At 43.8% G+C, this 14,171-nt stretch overlaps 1 protein-coding gene across 1 annotated transcript in view; it reads right to left on the reverse strand.

Annotated features, from left to right (window-relative positions):
- Positions 1-14,160, reverse strand: part of prkn (parkin RBR E3 ubiquitin protein ligase) — a 90,984-nt gene extending 76,824 nt beyond the window's left edge. Inside the window, exons 1-2 of the mRNA XM_014154109.2 lie at positions 13,860-14,160; positions 3,946-4,109 (exon numbers count right to left, since the gene is read on the reverse strand). Of these exons, the coding sequence (XP_014009584.2) occupies positions 3,946-4,109; positions 13,860-13,866 (171 nt within the window). The 5' untranslated portion in view covers positions 13,867-14,160. The remainder of the gene's footprint in view (positions 1-3,945; positions 4,110-13,859) is intronic.
- Between the last annotated feature and the right edge of the window lie 11 nt (positions 14,161-14,171).

Genomic DNA, 14,171 nt, shown 5'->3' on the forward strand with positions numbered 1-14,171 from the left:
CTGACCGAGTCTAATACCTTCTTGTTTCAAACAGACCACCATAGTCCCTGTGACAAAGGAAGCGAAGGTAACCTGCCTAAATTATTACCGCTCCGTAGTACTCACATTGGTAGCCATGACGTGCTTTGAAAGGCTGGTCATGGCTCACATCAACACCATCATCCCGGAAACCCTAGACCCACTCCAATTCGCATACCGCCCCAACAAATCCACAGATGATGCAATCTCAATCGCACTCCACACTACCATTTCCCACTAGGACAAAAGGAACACCCATGTGAGAATGCCGTTCATTGACTACAGCTCAGCATTCAACACCATAGTGCCCACAAAACTCATCACTAAGCTAAGGACCCTGGGACTAAACTCCTCCCTCTGCAACTGGATCCTGAACTTCCTGATGGGCCGCCCCCAGGTTGTAAGAGTAGGCAACAACACATCTGCCACGCTGATCCTCAACATCTGTCGCCCCCCTCATGGGTGCATGCTTAGTACCCTCCTGTACTCCCTGTTCATCCACGACTGCGTGGCCAAGCACGACTCCAACACCATCATTAAGTTTGCTGATGACACAGCCTGATCACCGACAATGAGACAAACTATAGGGAGGAGGTCAGAGACCTGGCAGTGTGGTGCCAGGACAACACTTCTCCCTCAATGTGAGCAAGACAAAGGAGCTGATTGTGGACTACAAGAAAAGAAGGGCCGAACAGGCCCCCATTAATATTGACAGAGCTGCAGTGGAGCAGGTCGAGAGCTTCAAGTTCCTTGGTGTCCACATCACCAACGAACTATCATGGTCCAAACACACCAAGACAGTCGTGAAGAGGGCACGACAACACCTTTTCCCCCTCAGGAAACTGAAATGATTTGGCATGGGTCCCCAGATCCTCAAAAAGTTCTACAGCTGCACCATCGAGAGCATCCTGACCGGTTGCATCATCGCCTGGTATGGCAACTGCTCGGCATCTGTCCGTAAGGCACTACAGAGGGTAGTGTGTACGGCCCAGTACATCACTGGGGCCAAGCTTCCTGCCATCCAGGACCTCTATATATTAGGTGGTGTCAGAGGAAGGCCCAAAAATTGTAAAAGACTCCAGTCACCCAAGTCATAGACCGTTTTCTCTGCTACCGCACAGCAAGCGGTACCGGAGCGCCAAGTCTAGGACCAAAAAGCTCCTTAACAGCTTCTTCCCCCAAGCCATAAGACTGCTGAACAATTAATAAAATGGCCAGCCGGACTATTTACATTGACCCCCCCCCCCCCCCCCCATTTGATTTTACACTGCTGCTACTCGCTGTTTATTATCTATGCATAATCATCTTACCCCTACCTACATGTACAAATTACCTCGACTGCTTTGACTCGCTACCGGTACCCTCTGTATATAGCCTCATTATTGTTATTTTATTGTGCTACTTTTATTTTATTTAGTAAATATTTACACAATACTGACGACTGCTCAGTGCCTAGAGCGATATTACCACTTAGGCCTACTGCTGCAAATATTAAAGGTGGCTTATTTGAATGCTTACCCTATAAAAATGTATTAAATCATTGATTTGGCACATCACTGCGCACATGTTAGGCTACACATCATTAAATATATTGAGACAAATTACAGACAGTAGCCTTCAAGTAGCAAAATAGAACTCGATTGAACATGAAATGTATTGAAATATTATTGATATAGGACTATAGCCTACTGTTTATATTTCAATGTAGTCATCTCAGTTTTCATTTGAAGCATATTTTACGTCACTTGTTTGTATCAATTGCAAAGACATTGGCCACTTTGTATTTGTAGTCAACTTTGTTCTGAAGTTCTCGGCTGTCACAGAGAGATAAATAGAATCACATGGTTTATGTTTAGCAGAGATCTTCTGTGAATAAAGTGACGAAGGAGGGCAACAACAACAAAAAAAAGCACGCGCGTGCGTCCGCCATCGCGCGCATGTTGATTTTGTCCATCCACACCAGATACGATCAGGACTCTGAACCAACAATATTAATTTGTGGACAGCTTGAAACACATGAAACATTCATGGACATTTAGCTAGCTAGCTTGATGTTGCTAGCTAATTTGTCCTGGGATATAAACATTGGTTTGTTATTTTACCTGAAATGCACAAAGTCCTTTTTTTCCCCTGGATCTTTGTACAATTTTACTCTGACAATTAATTTCACAGAAAAAAGGGTTTCCAGTAATCTCTTCTCCTTCTTCTGTGGACTTTATATGGCAGTTGGCAGCCAACTTTGAGGTGCATTACTACCACTGAATGGAGTGTGGACCTCAGCTCAGCTTCCAATCACCCACGTGGGTATACACTCCTAAAAACCAATGAGGAGATGGGAGAGGCGGGACCAGTCAAAAGTTTGGACACACCTACTCCTTCAAGGATTTTTCTCATGCCAAGAGTGTGCAAAGCTGTCATCAAGGCAAAGGGTGGCTACTTTGAAGATTCTCAATTATAAAATATATTTTGATATGTTTTTGGTTACTACATGATTCCATGTGTTATTTCATAGTTTTGATGTCTTCACTATTATTCTACAATGTAGAAAATAGTACAAATAAAGAAAAACCCTTGAATGATTAGGTGTGTCCAAACTTGACTGGTACTGTATGTGTACATTTATTTTGCAACGCGAGCGGTGTGGTCAGCCTGTTAGCTGTTCTACGAGTGTTCAGAGGCAGACTTAACGATGCTCCTATGAAGGTTCTAACAATGAATGTAGCCTTAAATTGCTTTTGGGAAATCAGGCCCAGGCCAAGCAGAGCAAGAAGGAAGGATTTAGTGCTGGAACAGTTTCATATCTGGTGCCAGTTGAAGATGTTAAGGGCTAGGTGTTCTCACTTGGTCTTATACAGTGTGTGTGTGTGTGTGTGTGTGTGTGTGTGTGTGTGTGTGTGTGTGTGTACGCGCGTATGAATATATTCTCTATCATCATTATCATTTAAAAGCACATCTTAATAAGCACCAGTAAAATAATCTAGCTTCATTACTCAAGAAGGTGAGTAAGTCAGCAAACACAGAGTGCCAAAAATGATCCATTCCTTGCCCTCAGTTATTTGCTATGAATGGTATTCTCGCTTCACAAATGTATTTCAAAATTCAACCAATAAAAATGACTGAGAAAGTAAGCATACACCTAGAGCCAAAACTGGAAACACACACAGAAAGGTCATCTTCGTGTCAACTGTAACACATGAATCATTGGTCCAGACACAACCAATGAGAGAGTGATGTGTGCGTCACCACGTCATTCTCAATACCTTTGTGCCCTCATGCTTCACTCAATGCTTTGAGGCCCTTTATTCTCCCCAAACCCTTGGGGACAGACAAAGACATTCTGTACACAGGCTGACAAACACAGTGTCTCAATTATACTCTAGGGGGCAGAGTCGAGTCACAACGCTACACTCCCACTGTGCTAGCACCACCATCAAAAGCTGAGACCCACACTTACTCCAGCCTCAGGAGCAATCTGTCAGGGGGAAATGGAGCTCAGGTATAAAATGTGCAGAGACAGCAGAACTGACTGGAGAGACACAGTCGGGAGTCAGAGTGGGGAGTGTGTGTGCCTGGCTCCCCAGCCGCTCCCTGTGAGCCTGACTGTTTTGATGCATAATTAAGATAGTCAAACTTAATGAAGCACTGTGGACTAAAGTTCACGGGATCCCCAGGCTCTGTTTACACTGTTACAGTCAGGATGGGGAGAGAATGCCAGGCTTCTAGCCTTCACCGGAAACACTGTGTGGAGAGTGCTGAGTGTGCAGTGTGTGTGTCTGTGCACCCATGTGTAAGCGTGTGGTGGTGAAATTAGGGCATGAGTAAACAAAAGACACACCCTACCACTAATTGCTATACAGACAACCACACACACCACACAGCACAGTCAAAAAGACAGGGTCGAGTGAAATGGGAGAATGATGACCTTACCTGGAGGGTGCCGTCGCTAAGCAGCTCTCTGCCAGCAAAGATGACTCTCAGCTGCTCCGGCTGTACCCCCTGCAGCTTCCCCACCTTCTCCTTCAGCACTGCGATACTGGCCCCCTCCTCCAGCTCCACTGGGAAGCCATGGCTGGAGTTAAACCTCACATACACTGGAGAGACAGAGAGAGGAGAGACTGGTGAGAACTCAGAGACAATAGTGAACAATAAACAGAGAATGAAGCTTGAGAATGAATGAGAGAGAGAGAGAGACGCTTGTGTGTCAAAAGAGGCAAAACGAGAATGAGACAAGAGGTCTGAGGGGTCAGAGAGGGGAGAAGAGAATAAAAAGGCGATAGGCTAGACATAGGGGACCTTAACACAGAAGTAACAGAGGAGGTGGACAGACCATGGAAATGGAGAAGAAAGAGAGGGAAAGTGGGTACAGAGGAGAGAGAACAAGAGAAGTCATGAGGAGAAATAACGGGAATCAGGGAGAACAGATGATAGACAGGAGAAAACAAAGAAACAGGATTTTAAAATTCAGCCGGCTAAGCCAATATGAAAATCCCTGAACCCTTTCATTAAGATGAGTGAGATTTGGAGCAAAGGTATTCTTTCCTGCTATCGTTTCTACTTATTATTTTAATTGAAATGAGTCAACCTTTTCAGAGCCCCTAGAGGCAAGGAGATACATTTAGGACTGTAAAATGGCTGATCGGGGAAATGTCTGCAATCAAATTGGAAATGATGAGCCAATGGAGATGTGTAGACTACTTAGACATGTTTAAACACACACTGGTTTTGATATGTATTTATTATGGATCCCCACTCTTACTGGGGTATAGTAAAAATGAAGGCAGTAATATACATAATAATATCATTTTTAAACATCAAAAAACCATTTTACAACAGTGTGTCCTCCTGACACTACTACAACACACAATCCTGGTGTAAGTGTGTATTTGTATGTGTGTGGTTGAAGGAATACATAATGATGCGAGGTGAATAGGCAAGTGAGCACACACACACACACACACAAAAGCATATAGACTAAGCATACAGACATAGGCAATTCCACGATAACGAAATTACGTTGAGTGTCCGATTTTTCACTTTAAAAAATGTACAGTACCAGTCAAGAGTTTGGACACACCTACTCATTCAAGGGTTTTTGTTTATTTTGACTTTTCTACATTGTAGAATAATAGTGAAGACATCAAAACTATGAAATAGCACATATGGCATCATGTAGTAACCAAAAAAAAAAGTGTTAAATCAAAATATATATTTGAGATTCTTCAAAGTAGCCACCCTTTGCCTTGACAGCTTTGCACACTCATGCATTCTCTCAACCAGCTTCATGAGGAATGCTTTTCCAACAGTCTTGAAGGAGTTCCCACATATGCTCAGCACTTGTTGGCTGCTTGTCTTTCACTCTGCAGTCCAACTCATCCCAAACCTTCTGAATTGAGGTCAGATGACTGGAGGCGAGGTCATCTGATGCAGCACTCCATCACTCTCCTTGGTCAAATAGCCCTTATACAGCTTGGAGGTATGTTTTGGGTCATTGTCCTGTTGAAAAACAAATGACAGTCCCACTAAGCGCAAACCAGATGGGATGGTGCGTCGCTGCAGAATGCTGTGGTAGCCATGCTGGTTAAGTGTGCCTTGAATTCGAAATAAATCACAGACAGTGTCACCAGCAAAGCACCCCCACACCACCTCCTCCATGTTTCATGGTGGGAACCACACATGCGGAGATCATCCATTCAGCTACTATATATCCCACAAAGACACGGTGGTTGGAAACAAATCTCAAATTTGAACTCATCAGACCAAAGTACAGATTTCCACCGGTCAAATGTCCATTGCTCGTGTTTCTTGGCCCAAGCAAGTCTGTTCTTCTTAATGGTGTCCTTTAGTAGTGGTTTCTTTGCAGCAATTCGACCATGAAAGCCTGATTCACGCAGTCTCCTCTGAACAGTTGATGTTGAGATGTGTCTGTTACTTGCTTGAACTCTTATTTGGGCTGCAATTTCTGAGGCTCGTAACTCCAATAAACTTATCCTCTGCAGCAGAAGTAACTCTGGGTCTTCCTGTCTTGTGGCGGTCCTCATGAGAGCCAGTTTCATCATAGTGCTTGATGGTTTTTGCGACTGCACTTGAAGAAACGTTCAAAGTTCTTGACATTTTCCGGATTGACTGACCTTCATGTCTTAAAGTAATGATGGACTGTCATTTCTCTTTTCTTAGTTGAGCTGTTCTTGCCATAATATGGACTTAGCCCTATTTGGTAAAAGACCATCTTCTGTATACAACCCCTACCTTGTCACAACACAACTGATTGGCTGAAACGCATTAAGAAGGAAAGAAATTCCACAAATTAACTTTTAACAAGGCACACCTGTTAATTGAAATGCATTCCAGGTGACTACCTCATGAAGCTGGTTGAGGGAATGCCAAGAGTGTGCAAAGCTGTCATCAAGGCAAAGGGTGGCTACTTTGAAGAATCTAAAATATATTTTGATTTGTTTAACACTTTTTTTGTTACTACATGATTCCATATGTGCCATTTCATAGTTTTGATATCTTCCGTATTATTCTACAATGTAGAAAAGAAAGAAAAACGCTTGAATGATTGTGTGTCCAAACTTTTTTATTCTACAATGCTAAACAAAAACAGAAGATTTGACAAAAACACATTTACAGGAACAACTGTGCAGATGCAAAGTTTGATAACATGATATTGGTAAAATGTCCCTCAGTTGTATTCTGTTACCAAACTTTGTATCTGCACAGTTCTTCCTGTAAATGTGTTTATGTAAAATGTTCTGTGAAAATTGTTAAAAGAAGTCCGTGTGCATAGAGTTGTTCAACTTTGAAATCAATGGGTCTTGTTTGGCATACATTTTAAAGTGAAAAACCTGAGTCTCAGCATAATTCCGTTACAGTGGAATTGCCCATACATTGAGTACACCCATAAACACGTACACGTAAGCTAATCATACACAGAAACATCTTGTACACACACTAACACATACACAGTGTGGAGTAGTCATGGGAACGCAGCATTAATCATAATTATTACAGGAAATTAGTTCGTTTTAGATTTAATGACTGAGAAGGAATAATAAGGTATTCTTCCATTTGGCGCTTAAGGAGTTGACTCAGTTAGGCGATTGCTTGTTGCCAATGTGCGACATTCCCTTTAGAATAGTGTTTCTGCAACATTATTCTGAGACAAATATACTACAAAGCCTTCTGAGATTGTAACAAGAAAGTGGACAGACACCATTACGCTATCGGTTTGAACCCATGCTATATCACATCACATACCTGATTTATCTACACAGAAGAGACCACAGTACCTCAAGTCAGAGCAACATCAACAATGACCACTATGACACAACCATCTCTCGGTTGACCGATCTCTGGCAGCACTACAGCCAATCCAGTCCGAGCGGTGGCCCAAAGTGCATGAGAAGGGCTGATTCTAATTTGTCCCGTCACTGAGATTTCCATAATGTCCCTCATTGTTTTGCATCCAATCCAAGTGGCTAACAAATGAGTAAATTCCTCCTTTGTCATGTTTCATCACAGAAGCCGTCAGTTTGGTGATGGGGCCATAACGTGCACAGATTACCTGAGTTCTCAGTCTGGGGAGGAAGAGTGACAGAATGCAATCATGGAGCACCAACTCCACCAGGCCGGATTACCAAGCAGAGAGCTCACTGGAAGGCTAACGACTCACAACATAATTCCTCAAACCTGGCTGCATGCACAGAGAAGAATACCAATATTTCCATTCCCAAAACAGGCATTTTCACAAAATAAGAAAAGAGAGAAAGAGATGGCGGGACAATCTAGACTGGAGCAAAATCTAACTGTCAAAACCACTCTATGCATAATGAAATGTGTGTTATTTACTGTTAATGTCCCATGACAGTAATTCAAAAAGAGAGAGAGGCAGAGAGATGCGATGTCACTCAGACCAAGGGGGCAGGAGGGGGGGGCAGGGAGGTTATCACGGCCAGCCAATGCTGTGTGTCTGGGCGGAGTGGCAGGCGGTCAGATCGATACGGCCCGCACACAGGCAGAAATATGAAGACGGATTGGCTCAACTCTCAACTGCTGCATCGGAGGGAAATGGGTCTGGGGACTCTTTAGTGCAGGAGGGAGGTGAGATGATGTGAGAGGAGAGGGAGAGATTGACTGGGAGGGGAAAGGGGGAAGATTGAAGAGGGAGGAAGAGGGAGAGTAACGCTGCTACATGGAGAAGGCAGGGAGTTGAAAATATCTCTGTAAAAGGACTCCCTTCATCCTACTGACAGCAGCCCAGGACTTGATCGCTCCAGGGAGTTAAACCCGACAGTGCAGTTTCCCAAAGGGGCCCTGTTAGGCTCTCCAGACGCTAATGCAATACTATCAGAGGACTTGGCTGGGCCACCTGTCTCCTTTACGAGTGCACAGCCCACGTCACTACTTTCTTCTTCCTATTGATTAGGGATAAAGCACCCAAATGGCCCTGGCAAAACCGCCGTAAAATACTGCCAACCCGCACAGGCCCGAATTTCCCCCGCACATAACTATAAAGAAGATGGATTCCTCAATTCCAGAACTCACTTTGAGCAATTAAGAGAACAAATTCCCATCCAACACTGGGGCTAAGAGCTTTTCTCCCTCCACCTCCCTCTCCTCTCCCTTCTTTCTTGAGCCTTATCCTGATAGCTGGTACAGTCAGATGCAGCGTTTGGTCATGTGTGACGGGTGCTGTGGAGCGATGCTGTACGGTACTGTACGATGAGCCCGGTTCAGGACCAGGCTATCCATCGTGGAGGCTAGCAGCAGCTATGGGGCCAGTGCCAGGTTTCTCGGGCCCGGTGACTGTCCACTGGAGGATTCTCTCTTAGATCAACGGTCGGGTGGATTCTGGAGCGCAGCGCCCGTTCATCAGCCGCCCCCACCGCAACCCCGACCCCGGTGCATGAAAGCCAGGAACTAACCCCCCTCCCTCCATCTGTCCTCGCTTATTACATTTGAAGGAAGCGGCCATGTCTGCAGAATGGAGCCTTCAGGAATACCTCTATGCCCCCCACTGCAATATGTGGCCAGACTACATCCCCATACAATACCAAGGGATGGAGATAAATAAGAGTATCCCTGGAGATAAGACTGCAGCGAAGCTGTATTGGGTCTGTGTATGCACAGTGAGCAGAGGTGTAGCTATTTGGGACAGATATGGTGTGATACTACTGTACGTCTGCTGGGTTATTGGAACACTGGCTGGCTGCATTACCTCACTAGGCAAGCAATGTCACGTTCTACCAATAGCACAAAGATGAAGAAGCTAAGATTGCTTTGTGTGTTCTGTGCCACTACAGGAACAGAAAATGCAAAGAAATGATAGTGTCAGTACAATAAAAAAATGATTTCTAGGTTATTTTCATCAGCGGATATCAGTAATGATAGAAACTGTACTTGGCAAATTCAATGACAATATAACAATTGATGTTTAGAACAATTTTCTCTAATAACAAATGTAACAAGTTCTTATGTGAGCCCTGTGTTGCTGTAGTTGCTTCGACTGTGTCGTTTGGCTCTGCCAAGCCGCCTGTTATCGCTCCATCTGACGGGGACAGAGACAGAGGGAAGTCATTAACAATGGTAATTAACCATTAGCCTGCGTCTGCCACCTGCAGCACCTCAAGAGGGACAGAGCGACACAACGCATGTACACATGGCTGGGCTCTGTCAGAGAGGTAGACAGAGTCGCTAAGGTAGAGCAAAGTCACGTTCTCCATATTGATCATCCAGATGTGCTGTTGATGTCGATGACAAATCAGAATATTGTCCAGATAACAAGCCATGTAGAGAACAAGTGCACATTGACCCCTTCATCAATCAATGTAATTCTGAAACAAAACTGCAGATAAAAGCACTTCTCTGGTCTGTGAACACTCCACTGAAACCCCTGAACAACTCAGAGAGGCAGAGTGCGTACTGAAAAGGTAGGCTGTACTGTATTAGATGGATACAAGCCCAGGGGTATCAGCAAAAGGCCAGGTGTTCCTACTCATTCCCCTGATCTTTCAGATCCATATTGCCTGCCTCCCCCCTTTCCCCTCTCCTCCTTCCATCTCCATTTCATTTCTCCGTGGCAGCCATCTCACCTGCGCCCTCGCCACTTCCCTGTTATTAGCGCCGTGGCTGCTGGCGGCACATATTTGCATGAGAGCCACTGTAACCAATTCCAATTTCAGCCAGAATTTGTTTTCCCAGACCCCATCTGCGGCTTTTCATTAGAAACTGCGGCGTTTGCTGAAAGGCACCGGTTGCGTTTCAGGTGGCCATTCATTCGCCAGCGGCACTGACGCTTTCAATTATTCGGGGGTCTAATCATTGACTAAACAATAAAGCATTAATTCAGGGAAAATGACTCAAAGAGAGATGTGCTTAGAGGAAAAGGACTGGGGTCCCCAACAGTAAAAGGACTCTAGATCAGGAACTGGCTTGCGCGCACACACACACACACACGAGAGATCATGTCCTCTGGGGATGTGCTGTACGTTTTTGTGCCTGAGGCAGAAAATCAACAATTGAACTACAATGACCTAGACTCCTGGAGGACCTAGAGCAACGCACAAAACTACACACAAAGCCCTGTCATGAGACTCTCCTCACCGTCCCTCCACACCCCACCAAGGTGACCTTGACATCGTCTCAGTGGGGCAATACCAGGACCTGGCAAAGACAAGGGTGATATGAACCCATTGAAATCCATTGAGGATTTAGGTTTCTGTGTGTAGTGGTTCAATAATCCCTCTTCCCTTCAGCCTGGTGACTATGTATTTACCTTGCATTCAACATTGATTGACAGTAATACAGTCATTATCCTCTTGGATTTCCGAGAGGCTTCTATCTTTTCCAGAGGCAATTAGGCACTAACACTGCGTCAGCCCTATCGGAGTATCTGTCCCTTTCAGTCACTTCTGCTCATTTTTCTCTTTACCGCTTGCTCCTTCTCTCCCTCCTGCTCTCTCAATCCATTTCTTTCAATCATTTCTCTCTTGCTGCCCCCTTTTCATGACAGCCAGCTTGGAGATATGAAAACTTGTGACTGACACACCAATTTCCTTTCTGCCATCACACTCTGATGCCCAGATTTCTCAAGATCCTCTTCCTCTGTGCCTCCAGTGAAAGCAATAAATGGAAATATGAATAAAAACACATCGGAATTCAGATAAAGCGCTAAAAGACCTATTGAATGTAAATGTGTGATTATAACTGACACCATTTGAAACTCCACATCTTTTCTCCAAAAGCCTTTGCCTTTGTGTCACTAGTGTTTGTTTTACTCCCAACCAACCATGGGGGTCATGGAATGAAATACACAATTAGGACTTATAACAAAGGGGCATAACATACATTTTTGAGGGAAGAAATGCTGCATGTTTGATATCCTCTGAATCTTCGAAGAAAGATACCCTTTATCATACACCTATCCAGATAATGTGGTTAAACATGTGTTAAAGTAGGCCTAAACCGTTTGATCATTTTTCTATGAATATGCAAATACCTTGTTACAAGTCTACCCAGTCATTCCATGGCCCCAAAGATTATACAAATTCAGAGCTAGAACACAGCTTATGATCTACCATGTTCAGTTTGTTTGGGTTGAGGGCTGTCAAATCATTGATATTGTTTGACATGACACTTTAGTTTTTTTTCAATTTTACTGCATTGCTAGGAACAAGTAGCGTAATCATTTCGCTGCACCCGCTATAACATCTGCTAAACTGTGTGTGCAACCAATTAACTTTGATTTGAATCAGTGGGAGGGAGTCTAGCTTGTCAAGGCTGAGTTAACTAGTCTGTAGTCATAATTAGTCAGTCTAACCCAAACTCCAAATAAAACCCACACATTCACTCCTTCTCCACTGTAACCTCTAACCTGCCATGCTCTAGTGGTCACTCTTTGGCAAAGGCCTACGTTCACAAGACTGCTGAACTCCACGTGAAGAAACTGACAACAAACCACTGCAATGAAATCACATGAGGAGAAACGCAGAAAGCGAATGTGGATACATATTAAAGAAAATTATTCTTGGCCCGGAGTCAATGCAAAGGCAGGAAAGATACTTAGCTGCAACAAACCAAAAATCAATAGCAATTTATTCTCTCCTTGGTCTCCAAACAGAGCGAGTAAATAATCCTGACCCCTCTCGCCCGTCCCAGGAGTACACTGGCGTCTCTCCCTCTCGCTCTCCTCAACCTCTATCGAAGACTTCTCTGGCCCCTCGGAGTAGCACCGCTCAGACTCAATACCTACTGCCACACAGTCCTGCTCCGCTAGAAGACATAGCCTATGGCAATTGGTAAGGATTTGGCAATTCACAAGGCAGGTAGTCCAGGTGTGTTTGATTCCCCTCTCCTGTGTTGTTTACATTTTTACACTTTAGTCATTTAGCAGACGCTCTTATCCAGAGCCACTTAGAGTAGTGAGTGCATAAATGTTCATACTTTTTTGTACTGGTCCCCCTGTGGTAATCAAACCCACACTCCTGGCATTGCAAACGCCATGCTCTACCAACTGAGCCACACGGGACATGTTGTTTAGGCCTAGGCTATATATTACAGTTACATTCAGTCATTTGCATTTTAATATCATATGAGCAAGATTATATCTTCCTAATGCAGACTCAGCTATTATTACAACTTGCTGTATTATCAAGGTGATTTAAAAAGTCCCATTTCACATGAATATAATGACATTCCCCATAATAAAGGTCTGTCTGTTTTCTTGTGATAGACCTAGTTCTGGGGCCGCGGCGTGTGCGATCATCAACATGAGAGAAATATTGGCCCTTCAGATTTCCTGGATGATGACTTTTCCCTCCCTTCAACACTCCCTCTCATCCCCTTCCCTCTATAGGCCTAGCGCAACTTATTACTAGACAAGCACCATTCAGCCAGCTCAAACCAAACCCTATCTCCTGGGGATGTGTGAGCCAGAGACAGTCTCAGAGTTGATGGGCCGGAGACTCAAGACACAATCGATCCGTCTTCCTCAGACCTTCACTCCTGAGCTTCTCAAAAATCTGACAATTCAAGAGGGTGGAAAGCTATTTCATTCTCTGGAGATATACCTCAGATTAATGTTGCTCTTGCCTTCAGGTTTAGGGAATTTTATCGGAGACATTTCTTGAGAGCATCTCTCTATTTTCTGTTTGCTCCAAGATGACAACAGTCTTCCTTCATATTCTAGGAGTAGAACTGTCAGTCAAACTAAACCTTAGAAATCGATCGAAGAAACACCTTCTGGCCCTCCAAAACAAAGTGTTGATAATAATAGGCAACTGAGTGACACCATTTTAATAACTTAGCAACAGGGATAGACTCAGACCTTTGCACAAATCTGAACACACTGAAAATATCATCTTTGTCCTATACTTGACCTTATATTGATAGGAATAAAAGGAAGATTAAAGTAATAAACATGTTGCCAGATAGTGGTTAATTCATGGTATTCTGTCACTCAAACACCATCAAAAACTTGGGCCAGAACATCTGGCTACGATGCATCTGTCACTGGCTGGCATGTGTCGTGGATTTGACAGTGTCAGCTGCATGTTCACGTGAACATGTAGTAGAGCTGTTTACCTTGTAAATTATAACCCAGCAAGGTGATAGTACATCTTGTAAGGATGAATACAACTCTCGTGTACACACATAAGGGCTATTCTACAAAACAGCAGCTTGTTATATTGTCAACTGACCAGTAGCAAGCCAGGCACAAAAAAACAGCTATCTTATGCACAAGGCATCACGGGTTCGTGGGAATGCTGTTATTCACAAAATAACCTAGAACTGACAACGTCAAATTAACGGACGAAACGACTCACTACAACTTTCTCACATACCAATCATGCTGGGGATGTAGCTACGTCCTCTGGTTTTAAGGTGAAGAACTTCATGTCATACGACTGCTGGGGATCTCCATTACAGTATTTACACGTCTCGAGGACTATGGGAGATGAAGTCCTACTAGTTTCCGTATTATTATTATTATTATTATTATCTCGTTAAATGTACCTGGCAGCGTCCAAAATAGCTTATGAGCTGTTTCAAATTGAAACATATTTTACATACATTGTACCAGACATAATCCTACTACGAACGTAACCCACAGGTGCAAAAAAACACATTCGGAGAGAGAAAAATACTAATTTGAA

Source organism: Salmo salar, chromosome ssa18 (assembly GCF_905237065.1).
Source record: "Salmo salar chromosome ssa18, Ssal_v3.1, whole genome shotgun sequence".
Lineage (NCBI taxonomy): Eukaryota > Metazoa > Chordata > Actinopteri > Salmoniformes > Salmonidae > Salmo > Salmo salar.